At 44.7% G+C, this 27,873-nt stretch overlaps 1 protein-coding gene across 1 annotated transcript in view; it reads left to right on the forward strand.

Annotated features, from left to right (window-relative positions):
• The window catches only part of LOC144668040 (integrin alpha-8-like), a 156,726-nt gene extending 132,120 nt beyond the window's left edge, over window positions 1-24,606 (forward strand). The window contains exons 25-31 of the mRNA XM_078529771.1: window positions 3,301-3,453; window positions 4,275-4,394; window positions 6,166-6,279; window positions 10,506-10,607; window positions 16,785-16,907; window positions 20,727-22,056; window positions 23,251-24,606. Of these exons, the coding sequence (XP_078385897.1) occupies window positions 3,301-3,453; window positions 4,275-4,394; window positions 6,166-6,279; window positions 10,506-10,607; window positions 16,785-16,907; window positions 20,727-20,780 (666 nt within the window). The 3' untranslated portion in view covers window positions 20,781-22,056; window positions 23,251-24,606. The remainder of the gene's footprint in view (window positions 1-3,300; window positions 3,454-4,274; window positions 4,395-6,165; window positions 6,280-10,505; window positions 10,608-16,784; window positions 16,908-20,726; window positions 22,057-23,250) is intronic.
• The last annotated feature ends 3,267 nt before the right edge of the window (window positions 24,607-27,873 follow it).

The following is a 27,873-nucleotide window of genomic DNA, read 5'->3' on the forward strand; positions in this document are numbered from 1 at the left end:
TGAGAGCCCAGACCGATAAAAACATTAGCTTAGCAGGGAATCTGTTTTGACATGTGAAGTGAATTGATGATTTTATCTCATTTTATTCATTCACAGGGTGTGGGCGTCACTGGCTAGGCCAGCATTTATTGCCCATCCCTAATTTCCCTTGAGAAGGTGGTAGTGAGCTGCCTTCTTGAACTGCTGCAGTCCATATAGTGTAAGTACACCCACAGTGCTGTTAGGAAGGGAGTTCCAGGATTTTGATCTAGCGACACTGAAGGAACAGCGATATATTCCGTCATGGAAGGAGGCCATTCAGGCCATCAAGTTCCAAGTCAGGATGGTGTGTATCTTGGAGGGGAATTTGCAGGTGGTTGTGTTCCCATGCATTTGTTGCCATCATTCTTCTAAGTGGTAGAGTCACGGGTTTAGCAGGTGCTGTTGAAGGAGCCTTGGTGAGTTTCTGCATTGCATCTTGTTCAAGGCACACACTACGGCCACTGTGCGCCAGTGGTGGAGGGAGTGAATATTTAAAGCAGTGAATGTGATGCCAATCAAGTGGTCTGCTTTGTCCTAGACAGTTTTAAGCTCCTTGAGTGTAGTTTGAGCTGTATTCATCCAGGCAAGTGGAGAGTATTCCACCACACTCCTGACTTGTGCCTTGTGGATGGTCAACATGCTCACCACAGAATTCCTGACCTCCGACCTTTTTTTGTAGCCACAGCATTTGTATGGCTAGTCCAGTTCAGTTTCTGGGCAATGGTAAACCCCCAAGATGTTGAGAATGGGGGATTCAAGGATAGTAATACCATTGAATGTCAAGGGGAGATGGTTGGATTCTCTCTTGTTGGAGATGTTCATTGCCTGGGCACTTGTGTGGCCCAGATGTTACTTGTCACTTATCAGACCAAGCCTGAATGCTCCCATTAACTCTAGTTTTGCTAGGGCTCCTTTATCCCAGACTCAGTCAAACGCTGCCTTGATGTCAAGGGCAGTCAGCCTCACCTCACCTCTTGAGTTCAGCTCTTTCGTCAATGTTTGGACCTAGGCTGTCGCGTGCTGAGTGGCAGAAGCCAAACTGAGCATCAGTGAACAGGTTATTGCTGAGCATATGTCACTTGATAGCATTGTCAGTGACCCCTTCCATCACTCTGCTGATGATTGAGAGTAGACTGTTGGGCCAGTAATTGGTCAGTTTGGATTTGTCCTGATTTTTTTGGATAGGACATACCTGGGCAATTTTCCACATTGCTGGGTAGATGCCAGTGTTGTAGCTGTATTGGAACAGCTTGGCGAGGGGCACGTTTGGTTCTAGAGCACAAGTCTTCAGACTATTTCCAGAATGTTGTCAGGGCCCATCACCGTTGCTTTCCAGTACCTTCAGCCATTTCTTGATACCATGTGGACTAAATCGATTTGGCTGAAGACTGGCATCTGTGATGCTGGGGACCTCAGGAAGAGACCAAAATGGATCATCCACTTGGCATTCCTGGCTGAAGATGGTTGCAAATGCCTTAGCCTTCTCTTTTGCACTGATGTGCTGTGCTCCCCCATATTGAGGATGGGGATATTCGTGGAGCTTCCTTCTCCAATTAGTTGTTTAATTGTCCACCACCATTCATGACTGGATGTGGAAATTAAATTAAGGCATTAAGTTGATTGACATCTCTAAGTGTGCATGATAAATTGTTCCTTTTGTGATCTCTTTTGTCAATGTCTCAACGTTTATTTGGACAAGGTTGAGAGATGTGAAGCATTTGAAGCCTCTGATAGTGATAGTTTAATGGTCTTTCAGATTCACACATTTATAAGGTTGTTGGAACAGCGGGTTTTTTTCAAAGAACATTTCCATGTGGGCAATTTTTTTTTCAATAGTTCCTCATATGCCATTGTTATTATATGGCTAATTGATTATGTACTTAGTGCACACTGGGAGAATGGGCACAGAAGTGGCATAAATTGGTATTAGTTTGTCATGGAAAATGTGAGGGGCTATGGGAGTGGCTGAGTTATAAGTTGGCATTGAATTGGCATGGCTAATATGAGGGGATATGGGGAGTGGCTGGGATGCACGAGTTGGCATTAAGTTGGCAAGATGAATATGAGGGGCCATTGGGAGTGGCTGGGAGTATGAGATAGTTTGAGGGGTGATGGTTTTTAGGCATAACTGCTTTTATTACAACTAGGATGAAGTCCAGAGAAGCACTGTCTTCACTAAGGCCCCTTCGACAGCACCTTCCAAACCCATAACTCTACCACTTAGAAGAACAATGGCAACAGATGCATGGGAACACCGACCCCCTCAGCACTTCCCTATCCCTGTGGCCACCTAAGATCTGTTTCTGAGTTTGGGAAGCCTGACTGTATCCAGCACCCATCCCTGGGAGTGAAAATTGTGTATTATCCAGTGCTTTAGATTGAGCTGGGTTTGTCGAGTCTGGGAATTTTCCAACTTGAGCTACCCGCCTTTATAGTGAAAATTGACTCATAAGTCTTGGCACAAAAGTTGGTCCGTTCTTTATTTTCTTTAGGAGTTGGTTTTCAAATTGATGTTTAAGCCATGAAAGCACAAGGATCCTATTTTGCTTCAGTTTCCTGGTGGTGTTCCAGAGTTATGATTGAGCTTCAGTGAGGAATGGCCCTCTGTGGGACAGGAAAGATCAAAATGACTCCAACCAAGGAATTGATGCAGTGGCTGAATGGGTTGATGGACTGATTCAATATGCTATGCAGTGTCAGAACGCAAATTCCCATTTGCAAGTCCTCACCAGCTGAGTTACTGGACTCAGTTGTGCTTGTAGGGATGCCCTGAGAGTTAGAAAATGCTCCATTTTACTGTCAATTTTAAAAGGGCCCAAAGCTCCATGTACACGATTATGGAGAGCTTTATCATAAATGATTTAATTTTACATGCAATATTAACCTGAAAATTGTTGAACAACTAAGCACGAGAAAATGGAAATACAAACCGGCACAGTTGACAGGAAATTACTCCTCCTTTTAACAAGAGAATCCAAAACAAGAGGAGACATTCAAAAAATTAGAGATAAACAAGCTTATTCAGGAAAAGCTTTGGCACTCAAGTGACTATGAGAATGTCTAACACACAATGCCTTAAGGTCGTTGCCGCGGAAACAATTGAAGGAGACAGATACTTGAGCAGTAAAGGAATTATAATTGTACCGAGCTACAGGGCTAACAGAATGGTGTAACAGTGACTTACTCTCGTTCCTGTCAAGAGGTAAAATCATGGAGTGATACGGTGTCAAATGGCTTAGAAGAAAAAAAATTACACAACCCCTCTGTGTCTCACCCTAGCTGCACAACCATGGTCCATCAACAATTAGTGATGCCGTGCTCGAAGTGGACTGGCCTGCAGATTTCCATGGCAACAGTCTGCTGTTCAATTCTAAGATTATTCCATTGGGTAGAATCAGCTGCACTGTGAACTCTTCTGATGCTGAGAATTGGGTAAGATTTTACATTCTCAAAATTTGTACTTTTTGAATGTGAGGAAGATGGAATAGTCAATATTGTTGGTAGTGCATTAAAATTCTACTTCAAGAATTTGTTAAATTTGTAAATAACAATAATTTATGCTTCAGTGTACTTTGATTTCTTTCGAGGGTACTATTTTAAAATTAAGATTTTATATTTAAAGGAATAGCGGCTCTGATGCTCTTACCTAGACCTTCTTCAAGTAGGTAATCCTGCCATCGTGGTTAGAACAAGCATGCTATAGCTATGGCTGTAGTTTTAATAGAGGCCTTTGGTTATTGCTATGAATGCTGCATGCATTATGACAAGGTTACATTTAGCTGTTTGGCCTTTACATTTGATCGTTCTACCAAGACTCATTAGGCATGAAGAAGGGTTGCTTGGGCAGGGTTCTACGTGCTGTACGCAGTGATGACACCCAGTTCCATCCTTATCCATCATAAAGACTTTCACTAGTTCAGAGCACGAACCATGGTTTACTTCTTTTCCGCCTCTCTAACCTCAGTGCCCTGATTGTAGCATCTCCATTGCCTAGCACAGCAGCCATTAGTTAACTCAGCAGAGGTCAGTGATTGAACCAGGATGTTATTCTAGCCCATAAGACTCAGCATCGCTGTGTAATCACCAGCTGAGCCATTAGAGTGAGCATTCTTTTAGTTCACTCCAAACAAAAGATTTTCAAAACTATTTTTGCATGAAGGTGTTATCTTTTAAGGAGATTTTCAAAGTCATATGATCTAACTTTACTTAGAATTCAAGAATCATGAATATTTATACTGCTCTTTCATCTGTAGCTAGAGCCATTGAGTACAATGCGCCCTCTGACTAAAAGTACTGAGAACTCCCGTCATGACTTAAATAAAAGAGATGTCAGCAAACTCGAAAACTCAGTGGAAGAGACCATCTTGAATATGGTGAGAATGTTTATCAAAATGTCATTTGAAGATAACTCTATGGGCTTTGCAGCTTGATGTCCTAATTCTACTGTATAAAAACAAGCCTTCCTTTTGTCATTATAAAGTCAGTCTGCAGAATTTTCTCATCTACTCTATCAGATTTAATACATTGGCACTTCTAATTTGCAGAGTCTGTTGCCTCTGCTTTTGGCTGACAGAACTTGTCCACAAGTAAGTCTTCCCCAATGTGCCCTTAGAGGACACTGACCTATTTGTCACAAGCCTCCACATGCTGTTCATGTACTTGAAGTTATGTGTTGCAAAAAGATCTATTGGTGCAGCAGTATCTTATTGTAGTTACACATATTGTTTCCTGATCCTGTGGTTATATGTTCAGAGCTCAGGGTAAGCTAACAATTCAATGCATCCCTTCATTAATTCTGGCTTAGGTTCAGCATGTTAGTTTGGTGGTTTTTTAACCACTTAGCCAGAACAACACTTTTTGCCTACACATCCCAACATGGAATACTATTCATCAGCACTAGTATCATTATAACCTGCTTTGAAGCAGCACACCAGTATTTTTCAGTCTACACTACAGACCTTAGTAAGCTCCCATCACCTAACGCCAGCCTCAGATTAGGAACCTGAAAGATATTTCAAGTTTCTGCAATGGTAACTACTAGAAATGACCATAATTATGGCCTAGCTAGCATTGCATGTACCATAAGGGGGTGGTGGTGTAGTGGTAATGCCACTGGACTAGGAATCCCACAGGTTAATGCTCTGAGGTTATGGGTTCAAATCCTATCCTAGCAGCTGGTGGCATTAAAATTAATAAAGTTGGAGTTGAAAGGTCATGGTAACCATGACTTTTGTAAAAACCCATCTGGTTCACTAGTGCCCTTATCTTGTCTGGCCTATATGTGACTCCAGACCCACACAATGTGTTTGGCTCTTAACTGCCCTCTGAAAGTCACTCAGTTGTACCAAACCACTACAGAAACGGACTACAGCAGTTCAAGAAGGTGGGTCACCATCATCTTCTCAAGGGCAATTAGCGGTGAGCAACAAATGCTAGCCTTGCCAGTGATGCTCATATCCCATGAAATAATAAAACAAAACTTTATGAACAAATATATAAACATAAGCTCTTAGGCTCTGTCTGTTATTAGTAAGTTCTCCAAGCCTACTGCATAGACCCTTTAGACCATCCGAATTTACACCCAGCTTTTATCAGTAATTGTTCTGGGGTTATGATGACGTAGACCCCAGACTTAATGTTGACATGAATGGATTCTGTGTGCCTTGGTTTACATTATCTGCTTGCAAGGTTAGATGCAATAGTATCTGGCAACAGCGATAGTTTTCATTTCATTGGTGAACAATCCAGTTGCCAAACAATACTATCTGTTTTGCCTTGCAAATGTTTCAGTTCCTGGAACACCAGAAGTTCTTGCTTATTCTTGACCAATGAGACACGGTTGTCGCAAATTTTTCACCTGAACTGAGCCCAGACTGGAAAAACATACCCTCATTTCTAACATGCCATTTTTTTGAGGGAGAAGATTATGGAAATACTGCCTTGTGATAAATATCGTATTGTTACCAATAATTTGCCATTTTCTATTCATTTGATTTAAAGTGTCATTTCATTTTGATTTGTCTTGAGTTAATTAGATTTAGACTGGACCAAATTTTACTGCTTATCTTCCAATTCATTTAGAAACGTCTCACTTTGAGAGACTATATTGTGCTTTAAGACTAAAATAGGCTGTCTTCCTACTAGAATTGCACCACTGTGACCTGTGTGAAAATTATATGTCGTGTGGGCCTTCTGGAGAAAGAGATGGGAGCTGCGATATACATACAGTCTCAGCTCAGGATGAAATTCTTTGTTAAGGTAAACCACAAGCTTTATTTTTATAGAGCAAGTTCTGTCACCTGCAGTCATTTGCCTTACTTATTTTGCTTATGACGTCAACTGGCGTAAATTTATAGAATATTATGGTGGCCTTGGGTGGAACATTGATAAATTCACAGTCCAGTGTGGAACTCAACCAGCCCTGAAGGAGAGTCATATGGACTCGAAACGTTAACTCTGTTTCTCTCTCCACAGACCAGTTGAGTTTTTCCAGCATTTTCTGCTTTTATTTCAGACTTCCAGCATCTGCAGTATTTTGCTTTTATCTATGGAACTGAACCTTGCTTGGTTCCAAACCAAGTTCAATTCTATGGCCGGAATCTTCAAGGTCAGCGAGCGGGACGTGTAAAATGATGCGTGGTGACGTCGGGCGTGCGTCCCAACATCACCGCACGTCATTCTGATCCTCAGTTCAGCAGATGCGCAGCAGAGTTGGCTGTGCGCCCACCGAACTGTCAAAAGCCATTTAAAAACTTATTAACATTACTAACTGAGCTGCCCATCCAGCCTTAAGGTTGACGGGGCAGGTGAAGAGCCCAGACGGCCTTCGCATTTATCATGAAACCTCATCCACGGGTGGGATGAGGTTTCATGAAGGGTTTATAAATTAAATAAATTTTTTTGTTAAAGTTCATTGACATGTCCCGGCTCATGTGACACTGTCACATGAGGGGACATGTCTTAAATTTTTTTTCTCTTTATTAACATTTTTGAAAATCAAACTAATCTCCCTGAGGCAGCTCTGTGCCTCAGGGAGATTTCTGCGCTCTTTCGCACGCATGCACGAAAGAACGCAGGCCCCAACTCGGCCTACTCCCCCCCACCCGCACAGGGAGCACTGAGCGCTTCCGGGTGCATGTCACGCTGGGCGGGCCTTAATTGGCCTGCCCACACAAAATGGCGGCACGCAGCCGATCGCGGGCGGCGGTCAGCTGCTCGCCCACCTGCGCCCACTCCCGCTCAGCACCCCCCCGACGGGGAGAAAATTTTCCCCTATGTCTATAATCTCAGCTGGGATGACAATTATAATTGGCCAACCAGTCCCTGAACTAGAGAAGGGAAAAAACCTCCAGAATTTCCATTCCTAATTGTTGTCCAAAGATCAGTGCTGGACAATGAAAGTGTGGACTTTAGGTGAGAATAGGACTGTGCTAGGCCATGATGCCCCCCACACTTCTCAAGTCAGATATTCTGTTGTCCTTCACTGCCTAAGCTCCCGGGTGAAGAATGGTCAGTTGGCTGATATACTGGAGGACAACAGTGACTAATGGAACCATATCTCGGCACAATTCATTATTTTCAGGAGAGATCGGAGGGGGCAAGTAGAAAGGCGATGGGGAGTAAGGACCTTTTATATATTGGACCAAAGTGCAAAGTATTTTCTCTGATGGGCTTTAGCAGTTAAGTTGCAGGAAGTTCCAGCTCTATGTCAATGCAGTTCCTAATAATCATGGGCAGAGTTTTTGTTTTGGGGTCTGAGAGCTGCTGTGATTTTAGAGCGGCTGACCAATCGGTGGCCAGGATGCTTGCTATCCAATTAAGGACTCCGAGGCTGGAGGGCCAACAGGATGCCCAACAGCCTTGAGAGATCAGCAGCTCCACCATCAGAGATGGGAGCTGCCAACATAGGTTAAAGAGAGTACCTCACAATGGAGGAGCCCTCTGAAGACTCCTGAATAAAGGGAAAATTTATACTGACCACAGCTGCCGAACCATTATTTTGTAAGGGGAGCGGCACACAGGGCAACCTGCAACTGCAACTATAGCCACCTCTCAATCATAGTCACTGGTGGGGTTGGGGGTGGGGGGAGGTGGAGATGGTTAAAAATGTTATTTGGAACACTGATGCCTGGTCTGCCTCCATATATTGGCCATGATTAGGCTGCTGTGGGGGGAACTCGTTGCTGACTGGAAAATGCCCAATTCTCTTAATAGGTCCTTTATGGGCCCTAATTAGCTACCCGCTGCTTGTGGTGGGAACCCACCAACCATCCACTTTTAACATGGCCCGAAGGCAGAAACATGCTGGCAAACCGGCACGCTGCTCTCCCAAGGCAATTTTCCAGCCCTCGCACCTCTGGCTCCTTTTCTGATGTGAATCAAAAATTCTGTCCCATAAATCCAGAAGGTAAAACCTTCCTGAACCTGAGAATAACTCTCCATAGCTAAACAATCTCACTCAAAAGCCATGAGATTGGCATGTGAGAACTTAGAATGTACATTTGACAGATCCTTCAGAGCGCACGGTGCTCTTTATGATGTATCTGAAGATTATGGTGCATGACTTCAAAGACGTTGATAGGGATGTTATAATGCCAAAATTAGCAATTGACCAGTTCCTCAGTGCTGCCGTCATTTGGCCCAAAGTTTTTAAAAATATCTCCAAAATTCTGAGTAGCGGAAAACACTTCTATGGTATAAAAGTTGCAGTTCAAATTCAATGCTGGTATATTCCATTGTCAGATTTTCCCTCCTCTGGGAAATAAACATTGCTCAAAAACAGTGAGGAGGAATAAAGGGCAGAGACCTTTTGTCTCCTCTTCCCTGGGTTTTCTTGGGGCTTTCTCAGTACATGTCGCTGAGCCATCTGTTCTAGGTGTTGTCCCGGCAATCCTGCGACCATAAGGTAGAGGGGGTTCCTTGCTGCCCACCTCATTTTATTATGCTTCTGTAGGTAGGAAGCCCCAGCGTATGGTATCTTGAAGAAACCTGATGCAAAGGTCAATTGTAGGACTCCTGTAGTCCAGAAGGCCAAAGGTTGGAGGCGGAAGGTAGCATTTTCACACCCGCCTCTCCTTCTCCACAATATTTGGTCCTTAGCATCTTGACATCTGCTGCACTCCAATTTCTTTCATAATATTCAGGTGCAAGGCACACTCTGGAGTGCCCCATGCAAATGAAACATCCTGGGAGTATTACATTCCCTCCTTTTGAAGCCTGATTGCAAATTTGGAAGATACACTTCCTGGTGTGCTACTGAATTGTACAGACCTGGAAACACCCAGGTTCCGTCCCAGCAATCAATCGCAGAGTCATTTCAATTGCTTCAGTGCCCCTAGGCTGATGTGAGAAAATAAATCAACTGGTGACTCATTCTCAATTGTTATCCTCTATGGGGTAAAATGCCTGTGTAGGGAGATAGGCTGCAGACAGAATTGGGATTGGCTGTGTTGCAACAATTAGTCAGTCTCTTGCAAGAAGCAATATGGTCAAGGTAAAAGGGAGCTGCTGGTAATCTAGTATTATTAAACTCTTCAAGAAGGGTAAAAGAGAAAGTTAAAGAGAGACAAAGGCCCTAATGTTCCCCTCTGTATTTTGTCTAAGGGACTCTCAGTCCATAGACTAACGGGAGAACAGAAAGGCCTGGATCCCCTTAATGCCTGAGCCTGCAACAGACAAGACGTGGTAATGCCATGGACTGAGGACCTAATGATGCCTCTTGCACCAGTTTCCTATGGGAACAGCAATTTGGATTATACTCTTTCGAGTTATCAACAGTCACAGATTGCAACTCTTTGAGTACAATCACAGTTCTTGGTTTTCTGGGAGTGGGACATGAACCCACAAACCTCTGATTCAAAGGTGAGGGTGCTATGAACTGAGCCACAGGTGACACCTCCCAATTTGGATTATTACGGAGCAGAATGCCCAAGATATAAACTAGAAACAGCTGGAAATGCTCAGCCGGTGAGGCAGTATCTATGGAGTGAGAAACTGAGTTTCACAGCCTATCACAGACCTTCCCTTTTGTTTCCCCAACCCCTTTTCCTCTCAGTTCTGTCTTTGCTGTTAAATCTTTCACTTCCAGTTCTGATGAAAGGTCATCAACCTGAAATGTTAACTCTGTTTCTCTCTCTGCAGATGCTGCCTGACCTGCTGAGTATTTACCAGCAATTTATGCTTTTATCTCAGATTTTCGGCTGCTGTAATGTTTTGTTTTTGTTATACAAATCACCCGCGATTGTACTGTTTATACTGGCATTTGTATCAAGAGTAACACTTGAGCTGGTGAAGGGGAAACTCAGTTATCCCCCGGGTGCAGTCCTTCCACCCTGTGTTTGAAAATGAATGTCCAGAGGTACCAGAGAGCTGCCAACGCTTGTGGGAGTCATATCCCAACAAGAGACAATACCTGCAGGAAAGGTGTAGAGAAATTAGAAAGGGAAAAATTAAAACAGAAGCACATTTGCTCTTATGTTTTACAGAATCCTAACAAGCAGTTTACGTACCAGTCCAAAGCATCATTCATTGTGCAAGAAATGCCATACAAAGTACAACCTGTAGAATACCCAAGTGGCAACAAGATGGTAAGTGACACAGGGATGAGATATGGCAGAATCGGAGATTTCAGCTAAATTCAAATCACAGCTGTATGTGGCTAACATTTCCAGGTATTGCATATCATCGCCAGTACGTTCCACCGGCAGCGGAATACTCTGCTCCCGTTGGTGGTGGGTGTGCTTGGTGGGGTAAGCAGACAATATGATGGGAAGGCCAAAAGTCGGTTTCATGCCCTCGTGAAACACATTTGCAACCGTCCACTCCACCCATCAATGGCAGGTCACATTTCCTGCCCTCGGACATCAGGAACTTCATTGTAATACATCTGCATATCATTATAAGCCCAGCTCAGCAGAGTCATTCCCCCACTCTGGATCATCTGCGCACATTGGCATGGTTGCACACCGACGTGTTTCATAGCGGCATTTATAAGGCGTGCAACTTGCGAGCTGCACTTTGAGGGGAGCTCAGAGGTGAGTGCACAGTAACGCTGCACAGCGCTTATGAGAGTCGCCTGTTGGACCTCAAGGTTGAGACGCCGTGCATTCAGGCGAGTGCATAGGCAAGGTGAGCTGGGGTTGGGGGAAGGGCAAGGGCTGCCCTGCAGTTGAGGCAAATTCGGGGGGAGGGCAAGAGCAGCATCCTCAGGGAGAAGGGGCAGCTGGAACTCCCACTCACACCACTGAAGAGCCACAGCAAGCCATCACTGTTTGGCACCTAGCTGGACACAGGGTCTATAGGCACCGCCTTTCATTGCTGCAGATGACTGAGAACCAGTGTCACCGAAGACTGCACATGTCCAGGGAACTGATCAGTCACATCTGACAACTGCTGCAGGAATTAGCGCATGGAGGCATCCACTGCCAGTGGCTGTGAAAGTGACCAGGACGCTCAATTTTTACGTCAGTGGCTCCTTTCAGGGCTCCACAAGTGAGCTCTGTGGGATGTTGCCAGCCTCCACCCACAAATGCATCCATGAGGTCACGGATGCCATCTTTGTGAGGGCCACACAACCTTGTGCATTTCGCCTGGGGCCAGTAAAGCCAGGGAGCAATAGCACTGGGATTTGCCCAGATCTCAGATCTCCAATAGGTGCAGGGTGTGATTAACCGCACTCACGTGGTGCTCAGATCTCCGTGGCAACAAGTGGTCAACTACGTCAACCACAAGGTCTTCCACTCGCTGAATGTGCATCTGGTGTGCGACCACCACAAACACATCCTACAGGTCTGCGCATGGTTTTCAGGGAGTGACCACAACACCTACATCCTTAGCAGGTCTCAGATCCCGAAAAGCTTCCAGGGTCCACAGAAGCCGCAGAGGTGTCTCCTCGGGGACAAGGGCCATCGCAGAGGACATGGCTGACGACACCCGTGTGGTGGCTTCAGACAGCAGCAGAGAGAAGGTACAAAGAGGCTCATGCAGATGTTGAAAATGAGGTTCCGGTGCCTGGACCTGCCATACAGTCCACAGAGGGTGTCGCTCATCATCATCGCCTGCTGTGCCCTTTAAAACCTGGCGCTGCAAAGGGGAGAGGAGCTGGCTGAGGAGGAGATGGAGAAGCTGCACGTCTCCTCCAATGAGGAGGACGTCAACGGGGATGAGGGTGAGTAGGACCTTGAAGGCGAGGATGACAACAATGAGGCTGTCTCACTGACCAGGTGAGGCAGGTGCGCTTGGGAAGCCTTCACAGTTGCTAGATTCCTGGAGGATGATGACGATATGCAGTGAGGAAACACCACAGATACTCACATTGTATCTGTGAATGTTTGACTCCAGTCTGGCTGATGGCAGTGCACATACCCTCTGTGATAAAGCTCCTGTCATGGAGACACAGTGGAGGCCCTAATAGTTGCTCAATTGCAGGAAGATGATGACAACATGCAGTGAGGACCCTCCATAGATCTTCACATAGCCTCTGAGAATACCTGACCCCTGTCTGGCTGAGGGCAGCTCGCTTGCGCTCTGTGATCACAACATTCTGGCAGCAATGACAAGCACCATCGAGGTGCAGGCTTCAGTAATGTGTCCAGGGAGTGTGAAGCCGGACCATCACTTTGATCTGAAGGTGACACACTGCAGAGGGAAGAAGCTCTGGACAGAGACACCTGCCTTTGTCTTATGCATGAACCAAGGTTTCACATCTCATTGACACGGATACTGCTCATCATAACAAGGAGCCATAGGCAAGGGGACATTCTTGGGAATTTATTTACAATAGTGAACTTTATGTACAAGTGATTAACACCTCTGTCCAGGCTGTGCAACTACATCTTCCTAACCTTCCTAACCCTGTCTTGGTGCTCCCCCAACATTCACTTTGGAGGTGGAGGCAGCCTGCTGACTGTCTGCGATGACCTTGGCGGGTGACCTCTGGAGGGCCGAGACCTGGAGGACCCCAGCCGGCTTTCAGGGGCCTGCTGTGTGACTGTGGCACCCACCTTGGCCTGTGAAGCTGGAGCTGCTGGGGCCACAGGAAGAAGGGATTTGGATGGGCTGGACACTCCAGGAGTCACCTGGGTGGATGGCCCTGGGGTGTGCACATGCTGATCCCCCTCCCTTTGAGTGCCTGAGGATACCAGGATATCCTGAAATGCTTTCAAATTAATGAAGTACTTTTGTAATGTACTCACTAAGTTTTTTATTTATTCTTGGGATGTGAGCATCGCTGGCTAAGCCAGCATTTGTTGTGCATTGCTAATTGCCCTTGAAAAGGTGGTGGTGAGAAGCCTTCTTGAACCGCTGCAGTCCATGTGATCCATGTCCATGGTACTTCCACAATGCTCTTAAGAACTGAGTTCCAGGACCTTGATACAGCGACAGTGTGGAAATGGGGATCTATTCCCATGTCAGGATGATGTGCGACTTGGAGGGAAATTTGCAGATGTTCCCATTCATCTGCCACTCTGATTCCTTGAGGTGGTAGAGGTCGCAGGTTTAGGAGGTGCTGTTGCAGAAGCCTTGGCAAGTTGCCACAATGCACCTTGTAGATGGTACACACTGCTGCCATTGCGCAGCAATGTCGGAATGTGTGAATCTCTAAGGTGATGGATAGGGTGCCAGTCAAGCAGGCTGCTTTGTCTTGAATGGTGGCCACAACACCCATCTCTTTACTAGAACATTGGCCCAGTTTTAATGATGGATGTCAGGCCCTCGAACCATCACCCCTCGACCCCCTCACACCACCCCCACCCCCATGCCCTCTCTATGTCCCCTCATATCCACTATGTACTATGTCTGCTCATACTCCCTCATACACCCCCCCATGTACCCTCCCATGCTCCCCATATATCCTCCATAGCCCTCACCCAGTATCCACAATAGGCCGACCGCAGGATATCTTTGAAATGGACATTAAAAACAAGTAAACTTTTAATAATCTAATCTCATTGAAATGCACCATTACTAAAAAAAACTTTCCTTCAAAAGAAGCAATTCTCTCAGGTGGTCAATCTGTTTTAAAAACAAACATCGATTTTATAACCACATAAAAGACAGCTAATCCTTTAATAATCTACTGTCAATCAAAATGTCTATATAGCCCCCTGCTGAGGTAAGTAGTTTTGGACGTTTTTAAACTCAGCCAAGCATTCATAATGACCATGGCTGCCAAACCATTCCAGCTCACAGACAATGGAGCCTACTGAAATAACAAAAACCGGATGGTAAAGGTTTTTAAGCTACACCAGATGGCCTGTCAATCAAAGCAGTCCAGGAGCAGGTGGAAGCTTTTTTTTTTCTCAAACTAACAGATGCTGAAGGTATTTTTTCATTTTAAAAGGATTCTGGGCATTTAAATAAATTCAGATCATTATACTAGAGATCCAAAGCAGTGCAGTAAAAACACATCTAACTTATATTACAGCATCGAATTGAAGGAACATTTTTTTTTTGTATTTAAAAGCCTGTCATTGAAAGAATTCCAGGAGCAGGTGCCTTCTTTTTTGTTCCCCCACTTGGGACTTGGGTCTGAGAGGCCATGAACCACATCTACTTATTGAAGGGGTTCATCTCCACTAAAATTGCAGATGGCTTAATCTTCCCATCCTTGCAATTAAGGGCGGGAGCGGCGTGTGTGGGCAGGCTACACGCACCCTTAAACTGCACCAGATAAAATTGCCAGAAACGAGAACGGGGATGGGAATCCTGGAATCAGGTCTTGCCCGCAATTTTTAAAGGGTTCCCGAGTAGTCTCGACTTAGCGAGAATCCCGGCCTTTGTCTCAGAGAAAAGCGAGCTCTCACTGATAGACAGAAGACACATGCATTAACTAGGCTCATTTTCAAATGAATTGCTGAACTTCAATTCAGTGAGCATTGTTTTGGAGTTTAGAAATTTCCCTGCGGAAGAAGCCAAAGAACTGATACATAATACACTGCGGCACTTCCAAGCCATCACTGAAGGAAGGGTACAATTACAGTGTGACATACTTATGTAGTCAGTTGCCATTGTACAAAGCAAAAAAGAAAGACTTGCATTTATAAAGTGTCTTTCATGACCCCAGGGCATTCCAAAGAACTTTACAGCCAATGAAGAACTTCAGAAGTGTTAATGAGGAATCTAAGAAATACCGCAGCCAGTTCGGCAATGCAAGGTCCCTGAGCAATGAGTTGATGTCCAGATAATCTGTGTTTTTTTTATTGATGCTGATTGAGGGATAAGTATTGACCAAGACTCTGGGAAGAACTCTGCTGTTCTTGTTTGAAATAGTGCAGTGGGATTGTTTATGCTCACCTAAGAGAACAAATGGGGTCATTGGTTTAACATCTCCTTTGAAAGATCGCACATCTGAAGTTGCAGCATTTCATTAGTAGTGCTGGAGTGCCAGCCTAGATTATGTGCTTACATATCTGGAGTGGGACTTGAACCCACTGCACTCTGATTCATGAGCGAGTGTGACCATTGAATGGGTCAATGTGGGGATCAAGGAATATCTCATTGGGAAAAATTTGATGCAGAAGTGTGAGAAAAACCTAATAACATGAATACAGTCAATGTGAAGGCTTTCTATTTCGGTACAGTCTATGTCAGAGGTCTGTGTGGCAACTGTATAAAGAGCTTTTTTATTTGTTCATGGGATACGGGCATCGCTGGCTAGACCAGCATTTATTGCCCATCCCTAATTACCCTTGAGAAAGTGGTGGTGAGCTGCTTTCTTGAACCGCTGCAGTCCATGTGGTGTAAGTACAGCCCACAGTGCTGTTAGGGAGGGAGTTCCGAGATTTTGACCCAGTGACAGTGATAGGACGATTATGTAGTTCTAAGTTAAGATGGTAAGTGGCTTGGAGAGGAACTTCCAGGTGCTGGTGCTCCCATGTGTCTGCTGCCCTTGTCCTTCTAGATGGTAGCAGTCGTGGGTTTGGAAGGTGCTATCTAAGGAGGCTAGGTGAACTCGTGCAGTGTATCTTGTAGATGGTACACACTGCTGGCACTGTGCCTCGGTGGTGGAGGGAGTGAATGTTTGTGGATGGGGTGCCCATCAAACGGGCTGCTTTTTCCTGGATGGTCTTGAGCTTCTTGAGTGTTGTCGGAGCTGCACTCATCCAGGCAAGTGGAGAGTATTCCATCACACTCCTTACTTGTGCCTTGTAGACGGTGGACAGGCTTTGGGGAGTCAGAGGCAAGTTACTCGTCACAAGATTCCTAGCCTCTGACCTGTTCTTGTGGCCACAGTATTTATATGGCTAGTCTATTTCAGTCTCTGGTCAATGGTAACCCCAGGATGTTGACCGTGGAGGACTCAGCGATAGTAATGCCATTGAATGTCAAAGATGTTAAACTTGAGGTGGCAATAAGTTACATGCTCACCCCTCTTCCATCCACTCTAAAATAAATATCAATATTTTAAGTCTTCATTCCTCACAAAAGGTGAATTCAACTGTTCTTCACTCTCAACTATCAGAGGAGATGTGAACCAAAGGGCAACCCATGTCCCAAGTGGGGAAGCAAAAAAGAAGTCACCTTCTCCTGAAATTCTTTCAATGGCAGACTTGTAGGAACACGTTGCTAGGTGCAGGCTTCTTTAGATTCATTTAAGATTTGGGGATATTGGAATTTGAAAGGAGCACAAATCCACAGAGTGTTCAAAAGAATGGGCTGGCTGATCTGAATTTGGGTAAATCTGTCAGGGTTGCTATCCCTACTATGGTGGAAATGTATCAGTCGCAATAAGATCCATGACCAGCTGTTGTTCTTTTTCCCAGGTACAAACTCTTATTGAACACAGTGGCCCTGAAATTGTCGTGCCCGTGCCCACCTGGTGCATTGTAGTTGCCGTGCTTGGTGGCCTGATACTTGTGGCGCTGGTGGCATTCCTTCTTTGGAAGGTATCTATGTTGATGATGAAACAGCATGTGTAACAGTAAGAACGTGCATAGGCAGCATTTGAAATAAGCTTCATAATCATTATCAGACCCCTTTTTGATTAATATACTGGGGCTAATTTTCACCTTCATTGCTAAATCGATAAACAGGCAGAGCTGATTTTCCATTCCTTATAAAAACTGCCTGATTGTCATTTCCAATGCTTTTAATCTGAAATGGATGAGCAATTCACTCTTCCAGTTTATCATCCTAGTGGTGGAGCTGACACTTCCACCCTGTGAAATCTGATGTGGGGTCAAGGAAGAGAGATTCGTATTGAAGGGAAAAGGAAGGGAATTTGTTGGCGATGAACTTGCAGTGTAAAAATGTTTGGGTGGGAGGATTAAAATGGCATACATCACAACAATAGTTAGCAACTGTTTCAAACTGTACCTTTATGCAACAGTCAAGCCCAGGAGCAGTCAGTTAACTCAAGAGATCATGGGCTGGATTTTCAAAAAGTTGGGACCCAGTATGGGCGACAATTAAAATTCCTGGTCCCAGGTGACGTCTCAGGATCCCGACGCCTCCAGGACAGTTTTCTATTTTCAAAGGGCTGGTGAGCCAGTGGGGAGCAGGAAACCTGGCCAAAGCCAATCAACAGCTCCATAATATCCTTAAGGAACTGGTTAAGGGGCCTGTCCATTCGGGATTGAATTTTTCAAATCTTACTCAGCAAACCCAAACAGCCTGGTTGTCAGGTTCACCATGGGGCCCCAATAAGTTTCTTGGGAATTGTCCTGAAGACTTAGGGGAGGAGACAGTGATATAGTGGTAGCATGACAGGACTAGCAATCCAGAAACCCAAGCTAATGCTCTGGAGATATGGGTTCAAATCCCACTATGGCAGCTGGTGGAATTTAAAATTCAATTAATAAATCAGGAATATAAAGCTAGTCATCAGTGATGGTGACCATGAAGCTATCAACAATTGTTCAGCCAACATGGCTGCTGTCTGCCTTTGCCAATGACACCCAGCAGGCAGCTCCTGCTTCCCAAGGGTGCTTGATGCCTCTAATTAGGCCACTTCAGCCATTTGCATTTAAAAACAGGATCAGCTCAGGGGTGGGGTCGGGCCTGAAATTCATCTGGGTGTCAGGTTCCCAACCCATAGCCAAAAATTCAGCCCACTGTGGCTGTGAGGATTGTTTTTGCTGATGTGGTAAAATTTCCTGACAATAGCAACAGAAGGTTCTTTTCTTGCCATTCATTCAGTTTCCCTTCTCCGAGACACTTTGATTTTAATTTTGATAAGCAATGTATTTTCTAGCCCTGGTACACTGTCTCCTTCAGCTCATCTCAGAGTGAAGAATTTCCAGCACATCCTTATACAAGCTATCTCTACAGCAGGCAAGCAATCCGCTTACTGTTTAAGTTACAATTCGGATAAAAATGTTGGTCAGTGAGGCACAATAAAGCACCAACAGGGCTTCAAATTTAACTTTTTTCGATTTATTCTGTCACGGGATATGGGCATCACTGGCTAGGCCAGCAGTAATTGCTCATCCTTAATTGCCCTTGCTCAGGGGACATTCAAGAGTCAACCATTGCTGTGCGTCTGGAATCACATGTAGGCCAGACCAGGTAAGGACAGCAGATTTCCTTCCCTAAAGGCCATTAGTGAACTAGATGGGTTTTTCCGACAATCATTTCATGGTTATCATTAGACTTTTAATTCCAGGTTTTTATTGAATTCAAATTGCACTGCCTTCACCTGCCATTAACAGAACAGTAACAACCTTGAAATGGGGTTGGTAGCTTCACTGCCAAGTTAACACTGGCAATGGGGAAGGCTCTATTTTGGGTGTGGCTGTACAAAATCTGTCTCAGGCCGTAGGCCCTTTTAATATAGAAATTAAGGTTCTGGAACATAAGTAAGACCCTACCCCCAGTTGCTATTTCACGTTGGCCTGGTTAGAACCTGCGCACTGCGGGGCGATGGAATGGAAAGGCCCACTAAAGCTTAGTGTTGAATTATTTTTGTGAGCCTCAAAGGAACAGGAGTGTTTCCCCGAGGTGCACAAACATGATCTGGGCTGCTGCCATCGAAACCCAGGAACCCCAACCTGTGAACCCCACACTACTCTCTTGCTTTTAAGGCCCCAAAACAGCAAGCTTCACTGGGATGCTGGTTGGTGCTCCACACTCATTCTCCCTGATTTAAATGAGATTAGGCCCTGAATATTGGTTCAGGTTGTGGTGGGGTGGCGGGGAGGGGCCAGGACCAGGGCCAGGGCCAGGGCGGAGAGGAGGGACTTCTTTGCAATAGGTTGGGCAGCCAACAAATCAATCCCAGTGACTCTAAGACCAGGTAGTTATGTTAACAGCTGCACTTACAGTCAGCATGTAACAACAGCCAACTACAGTACAATGACCAGCTGGAAACATCCTCATTCAAAGACAAGCTGAGAGGTACTATACTTAAACACGCTCAACGGGTTAAAATTAAAGTGCCAGTAAGTAGAGGAACTGACTGAAGATGTAGGGTGAGAATCATGATATTTGTTGCAAGGCGATGCATTATGACAATTCACCTGTATTTGTTATGACGTGGTGGGTGATATATGCCAGGCAGACCAAATCCACAAGGGAAACTTAGTTACGCTATCACAACCATTTGCAATTTGTATTTATTACGAGAAAACTTGTGCACTGAATTCAGAAATAATGAGCCCACTAACACCTTTAGAGATTTTAAAAATTAAATTAAAACATTTATTTAACAAATGAAAATATTTTGAGAACATACATAAGATTATAATTACTTAATACTATAACAAATCCCAAAATTTCTAATTAACCTGACTCCCAACTACACACCCCCTTTAAGGCAACAGTTCAAAATAGCTTTTAAATTTAGATAGGCAATCCAGCAAGTTTACCACAGCACCCACATGACAGTGGAATTCCAAAGGCTTGTTGATGCAACTTTAGTTACTGGACACAGCAGACTCTGCAAAAGTGGCTAGAAGCTTCCTCTAAGCCTGTCACACAGTGTACCTTTCAGGATTTTACATGGCCGCACCCCTACACAATCTTCCATCCCTCTTTATATATGTTTCTCTCTCTTTAATCTGTGAATTCCATTGTTCTATATGTCTTTGGAAATTTACTTTTCCCATAATATAAAAATCTTTCATGTCGCCAATATGGTCAGTACCTTTGGGAAAAATAAACATACTGCTTGGCCTTGTTAATTGTAAACATCCTGTCATCCCTTTGAAACCTAAACAACCCTTTCACTTATCTAAAAATGCAACTTTCCATCACCACCCAAAATGCTGCCCTCATCCATGTTTATTTATTAGCGTTTCAAATGCTTTTTTCATCTAACTTCTTTTGATAATTTCAACCTTGCAGTCTATCTGACTCCAATTCAGTTAAATCACACAGACAGAACTATACACACTCACACTCATAAACCTACTTTACAATAAACCACAATAATATTATGAAAGATTTGATAGTTTCATGACACATTGGAATTCAAGCTTCCTCATCATGAGACAGAGAGTAAAGTGAGGGAAAAATATCAACTTTTATTTTTTTTAAATCAGACTTGTGCCCAATTTCTAAATTTTAAATCAAGATGAGTCTGATAGGTGGCTTGTGATCTGTGATCTGACCCTTTATCTGTAGGTTATGTTCAGACTGGGCTTTGTATACATGCCAAACTGGTGTTGAATGGTGTTCTGATGCTCACTGTTGCTGAATTGGAAGACATGGCAAACGATTGAAGAGCTTTCTTTTACTTACCTCTTCCTTTTCCTTCTTTGTTATAGTGTGGATTTTTCAAAAGGAAACTGCTGCCTACTCAAGATGAAGGGTTGTTGTAACATCCAGCCAATCCCAATGCCCATTTCCCATTCATACCTGCATCAAGAAACCGCAGCCTCTCCAAATTCCAACTCGATCCAATGAGTCAAATTTCCAACTTGGTGCTACCAGCGGGAATCTCACTCATCATCAGTTGAATATAAGAAACTTGGTGACACGCTGTGTGTGGTTTTCCATCATGAAAGTCAAAGTAGTGCACAGGGAACCCTCACCTACCTATAAGGTGCTCCCATCAGTCAAGCCTCCCCCATCAGAAACTTGAGTTTGTAAATGGTTCCTGCAGTGCTTTCAAAGTGTAAAAATAGCGTAAAAACAGCTGTTGGCCTTATAAACTTTCCATTCCAGACTATATATTGAACGACTCCAGAATTGAACAATTTTCTGTTTGAGTAAGCCAATGTCCCAGGCCAAACAGAAAGTAATCAGACCAGACTTCCCATAATGTTATGCAGCTAGCCCAGGTTTAACTCATGCTTGTATTTTTTCAGGGTTACTCACTCTAACCATAATTAACTTGCAAAACAGCCAACGCTTTCCAGCCCGTTCCCACACTATCCTTCTCCTCCACTCACTTTGGCAATCATCAGACCCAATCGTTCCTTTATCCAGGACTCCCTTCCTTGGACTTCCACTAGGCCAAAGTCAAGCAGCCCTTTTGTAATAAAGCTGATCAGTGCTTGTATCTTATATATTTGGATATCTCACTGGAGTTTAACATTAAGTTATTCAACTCATATTGTATGAATTGTCATATCTGTTATAATTAGCAATTTCCTCAATTATTATAATTATGCAAATCACAACTTGACAGTTTGAGATGCATCAATATCTGTGCATTTTAAAGTTGTCATTTTTGAGATTGTTCCTCTTTCTTTGGTTTGTCTTCAAAACAAGAATTCAGGTGATCTTCTCCAATGGCTTAGCAGTTAAAGGCATTTCCTAGCGCAACACTATGGGCAGAATTTTTCCATTGGTGTGCCGGGGCGGGACCCACATGCTGACGCATAAAAAGACGCATGATGATGTCGGGCGAGCATCCCGATGTCACCACGTGCCATCGCGATATTTCGTTGGGTGGGCACGTGATGATATCCGATGTGCACCCGCCATTAATTAATGGGCCACTTAAGGCCCTTGAGACGCCAACTGATGGCGATTTTTCATCACCCGTGCAATCTTCAGGTTGTTGCATGGATGCAATGGGTAAGCAGATAGGAGACATTTGTATAAACCTCATCCACGGGTGGGATAAGAGGGCTCAGTGGGACCATGAGAGTGCTCTGTCAAATATTTAATTTGCAAAGTTACTGATTCTTGCCTGTGTGAGCTGCAATACTTCAAAATGTATACCAGCTGCTTGGACTGGACTCACAACCTTCAGGTCAGCACTCTGCAGTGAAGAATCGTTTCTGGCCCTGCAGGTTTCAGGAAGCCTTCCCTTATGAACTCTCCACTGGAGGCATCTCCTCTGAGGAGGAAGGGAGGGCTAGAAGCCGGAGGAGTCCAGAAGTGCACATTCAGCCTCCAGGGGAGCCACCTTTAAGAGGAGAGGCACAGGCACAAGGGGCGGAGGGCCAAGAGGTAGTCCATGGCGGAAGGGGCCGCAGAAGATGTCAATGTGCATCCCTGTCCCCCAGATCATTGTGCGCTCATCCTTCCATAAGCAATGGTCAAGCCATGTTGCAAACTTCAATCACTGAACATTCAGCACTGCCATGGCTGTTGGGAGAACAACAGTGACCTCACTGCTGGGCAAACATACCTGCCCGTGGCACCCCAGCCTCACTGACACTGGTGGACCTGGGCGCATGGCGTTTCTCCAGATCGAGGGCCTTCTGCTCGATCTGGCTAAGCATCGCCACCTGGGCCAGCCCCCCGCCAATCCTCACCTGCTCGGCGATATTATGTGCATTCTTCTCCTGAAAAAGGAAGACAAGCATTGATTAGTGCAACTTGTACCTGGATTCTCTTCGCTCACGGCCCACCCCAACCAGAGTGGGACATTGCAGGGCTCCAGTGCCTCCTCACCCCACTGCTGCCGAACACTCACACAAAGATGCTAGGCCTGTCCACCCTGCCCTTGGCCAAATTCTGCCTATATCACATTCGGCACCACACCTTCCATAGCAAGGAGGCACAAGCACGTGGAGTGCAGAGGACAGCAGATCGATCGGTGCCAACGGCACATTGAAGCTCCCCTCCCAGCATCTCATCACCCTGACTTTGACCTGTCCTGGAGTTCCAGCCCTGCGCCCAGGAGCAGCTCCTTCAGGCTGCCCACAAAACAGTAATGTGGCTCTCAGTGTACCACATGCTGCGGGTGCAGAACCCATCTCTTCACCACCCTTTCAGGGTGACCTCAGCATGGGCAATATCTGCTGGCCCACCCAGCGAAGGGCACAAGCCAGCAATGATTCAATGCAGTCACTACACTCAGACTTGGGTGGTGGGGGTAGTGGGACACCAGAGGGGAAAGCCTACCTGCTGGGTTAAGTGACCAATGCCAACATGGTGCTCAACCTTCCCGAGCGTAAGAGGTCATTGAAGCGCTTGCGACACTGGATCCAGGTTCGCTGCACCACGTCACGGGAGCTCACCACCTCCGCCACCTCCTCCCTGGCACATTTGGTCATGTGGGGGGGGGCCTCCTCCTCCCGTCCTCGGGTACGAGGACCTCCCGCCGTGCTGTCACCTCCTCGAGGAGGGCAGCAAGGCAATCATCCAAAAAACGAGGGGCCCTACCCTCCTGCCTGGCCTGCTCACCAGCAGCGCTCTGGGGCGCCCTGTCAGTAGCCACGTTTGACAGCTTTTTAAACAGACAGCCGGGTCACCATTGGACCCGGTGGTCATTGCAGTTCCACCACCGCCCGCCCACTCCCACTGTCCACGGGAGCCATGATTCACACTGGGCGGGCCTTAATTGGCCCGCCCACGCAAAATGGCGGTGCGGACCCAATCGCGTGCGGCGATCAGGTCCGTGCCTGCCCATACCGGCTCCTGCTCCGCCCGCCCGTCCGCCAGCCAGAAAATTCTGCCCGAAGCCAAGTGGACAAGTCCCAGATCACTGAGGATTTTAGCTGGTCACTACAATCGGTCTCACTTCCCCTAGGTTATGAAGGGAATACAAGTGACATCTGCTCGAAAGTTAGTGTGTCTGTGTGGACATGATACAGTGGAGCAACTACTGACACTCTCCCTCAGCTAAGGTGAGGAGGACCAGGGACAAATATAACTGCGGGGTGAAACTTTTCCACACTATGTTGTGAAGGGAAACTGCACCCCAGAAGTTTTTAAATGAAGTTTCTAACCGGGAACTGTAGAAGGACCTGATAATTAACCTGGCTTAAGAAGCAAATTTTGTTTTTGATGCTGGCATGAGTTGCTTCTACATGATGATGACATGATGATGACTTCTTGCAGTAAAAATAGCAAGGAAAGTGCTCTATCGTCCATGTGTGTCCATTTCTCTCTCTCCTTCTCATTCCCCGTATAAATCATCCTTCTGCTTTTCCCCATATTTGAAATCAAATGGAAGGATATAGAGCTTCAAAGACCAAACACAGTACCGAGTTAGTTAGCTATTGTTATTTTAATTATAATTAATGAATGCCGCAAATTCCATAATAACTTTGCCATAGCCTGTAAACAAATACTTCTAAATTCAATTTAAAGTGCTAAATAAATGCAAAATGTTATTGTTAAATTTCTTCCAAAGTTTAATATGATTGACCTCTTTAGCATGTCTGTATTCTATGCTTTCCTAAGGCTGCAAAGATCTGTTTGACTTGTTCAGTTTGAATAATAAACTTTAGCTGATGTTACTAATTCCACGTGTCACATTAGCTTTATACTCACAGTGGGTTAATGCCGGGTGTCACCAGGACTGTATCTTATCTACGCAGATAAGTCTGGTTTGTAAACTTGTAGCATGAAAGAAAGAAAGATTTGCACTACATAGAGCCTTTCACAACCTTAGGACATCTCAAATTTCTTCACAACCAATGAAGTACTTTTGAAGTGTAGTTATTGTTGTAATTTGACAGCCATTTTGCACACAGCAAGCTCCAACAAACAGTAATGTGATAAAGGACCAGATAATCTGTTTTAGTGATGTTGATTAAGGGATAAATATTGGGCTCAGGTTAGGAAGAACTCTCCTGCTCTTCTTCAAAATAGTTTAATGGGACCTTTTATGTACATCTGAAAAGACAGACAGGACCTCAGTTTAATGTTCCCTCTGAAAGACGTCTCCTCTGACACTGCTGCACTCCCTCAATATAGCATTGGAATGTCAGCCTAGATTTGTACAAACACCTCTGGAGTAGGGTGAGCTTTCTGACTTAATGGAAATGCTACCACTGAACAATGGCAAGCAGGGTGAAATCATCAGTGCATGTGATGTAATATGCTGATTCTGTGTAGTTCCAGTGTTGAGATAGGCAGCGCACCCAGAACTAAAATAGGCGCCGGATTTAAGATATTTCCAAATCCTCGAAATGTCAAGGGAAGAGGTAGCACCAGAACTGATCTTTTAAGGATTGATTTTACCAGTACACCTTTCTGGTGTGGAATCTTGCCCAAGTACAAACTGGAAACCATGGCATTGATTGATTGAAAGAGACAGGGTATAAACTGATATTTTTTTTCTCTCTAATTTTCTTCCCTTATATCATGAAGGTCTTTGGTCATCTCTTCATTACTTAGCCCATGTCCTAATTCATTGTGTTAAAGTCTAGACAATGAGCAGATTATATGAGGAGATTTTTGAGCCAAGTCTAAGCAATGCTTCAATTGAAGCCTATTTAGAATACAAACTTTTTGGGAAATCAATAACTGATAGCAAAAGCTTCTACAAGTATATAAAAGGAAAGAGAGTAGCTAAAGTGAATGTTGATCCCTTGAAGGATGAGACTGGGGAGTTAATAGTGGGGAAGGCAGAAATGGCAGAGATGCTTAATCAATATTTTGCCTCAGTTTTCACAGCGGAGGACACTAGTACCACCCCAATAGTAACAGGTAGTGCAGGCGGTATAGAGAAGGAGGAACTTAGAACAATCACCATCACTAGAGAAAAAGTACTAAGCAAACTATTGGGATTAAAGGGTAACACGTCCTCAGGACCTGATGGCCCACATCCCAGGGCCTTAAAGGAAGTGGCAGCGGAGATAGTGGATGCATTGGTAATAATATTCCAAAATTCCCTGGATTCTGGAAAGGTTCCAGTGGATTGGAAAAATGCTAATATAATGCCCTTATTCAAAAATGGGGGAGGCAGAAAGCAGGAAACTATAGACCAGTTAGTTCAACGTCTGTCTTTGGAAAATTGTTGGAATCCATTATTAAGGAAGTAGTAATGGGGCATTTGGAAAGTCAAAATGCAATCCATCAGAGTCAGCATGGTTTTATGAAGAGTAAATCGTGTTTGACTAATTTGCTAGAGCTCTTTGAAGATGTGACAAGCAAGTAGATAATGGGGATCCTGTAGATTTAGTACATCTGGACTTCCAGAAGGCCTTTGATAAGGTGCCGCACAAAAGATTAATACACAAGATAAGATCACACGGAGTTAGGGCTAATGTATTAGCTTGGATAGAGGATTGGCTAACCAACAGAAAGCAGAGAGTCGGGATAAATGGGTGTTTTTCTGGATGGCAAGCTGTAACTAGTGGAGTGCCACAGGGTTCGGGCCTTGGGCCCCAACTATTTACAATCTATGTTAATGACTTGGATTCAGGGATAGAAGGTACTATAGCTAAATTTGCAGATTACACCAAAATAGGTGGGAAAGTAAGTTACAATGAAGAAATAAGAAATTTACAAATGGATATGGACAGGTTAGGTGAATGGGCCAAAATTTGGCAGATGGAGTTTAATTTGAATAAGTGTGAGGTTCTCCATTTTGGTCGGAAGAATAAAAAGGCAACTTATTATTTAAATGGAGAGAAACTTCAGAATGCTTCAGTGCAGAGGGATCTGGGTGTCCTCGTGCATGAATCACTGAAAACTAGTATGCAGGTACAGCAGGTAATAAGGAAGGCAAATGGAATTTTGGCATTTATTGTTAAAGGAATAGAGTATAAAAATAGGGAAGTGTTGTTGCAACTGTACAAGGTATTGGAGAGACCGCACCTGGAGTACTGTGCACAGTTTTGGCCCCCTTACTTGAGGAAGGATGTAGTTGCATTGGAGATGGTTCAGAGGAGGTTCACTAGATTGATTCCAGAGATGTGGGACTTGTCCTATGAGGAGAGATCGAGCAGTTTAGGCCTATACTCGCTAGAGTTTAGAAGGATGAGAGGAGATCTAATTGAGGTATATAAGAGGCCAAAGGAGATAGACAAAGTAAACGTGGAGCGGATGTCTCCCCTTCTGGGGTATTCTAGAATGAGAGGCCATAGTTTTAGGCTAATGGGTGGTAGATTTAAATCAGAGATGAGGAGGAATTACTTTTCTCAAAGGGTCGTGAATCTGTGGAATTCACTACCTCAGAGTGCAGTGGATGCCGGGACACTGAATAAATTTAAGGAGGAGATAGGCAGATTTTTAATTAGTAACGGGTTGAAAGGTTATGGGGAAAGGGCAGGAAATTGGAGTTGAGGCCGAAATGAGATCAGCCATGATCGTATTGAATGGCAGGGCAGGCTCGAGGGGCTGAATTGCCCACTCCTGCTCCTAGTTCTTATGATCTTATGTTCTTAAAAACCCTGATATAAAATTGGGAATTCCTGGCTGTTTTCTTTTCTGAGACCAGTTGTGCCATCTCACTCATTATCCTGGATGAAATCAACTCAACTGAATAAAAACAAGGAGCCAGATTTTAATCTTGGAAGTGGGAATCGGAAATCAGAGGTTTTCCCAACTTCATGATCCTGCCTCCTGTCCAGCAGTGCTTGCTCACCCTTTCTTCATGGTGGGATGGCAAAGATAAGCTGGCGTCAGGGCCATTGCCTTTTACAGCAGGCTTGAGGCAGAGATGGAGGTGGGTCAGTGCCATGCCATCAGCTTAATAGGGTGCCTCCATTTGCTGCGGCATCGGCCCAGCTCTGGAGATGTGTATGGGACCCCCTACCTTTCATCCCCTTCACCACCACC

Source organism: Cetorhinus maximus, chromosome 25, assembly GCF_964194155.1.
Source record: "Cetorhinus maximus chromosome 25, sCetMax3.hap1.1, whole genome shotgun sequence".
Taxonomy (NCBI): Eukaryota; Metazoa; Chordata; class Chondrichthyes; order Lamniformes; family Cetorhinidae; genus Cetorhinus; species Cetorhinus maximus.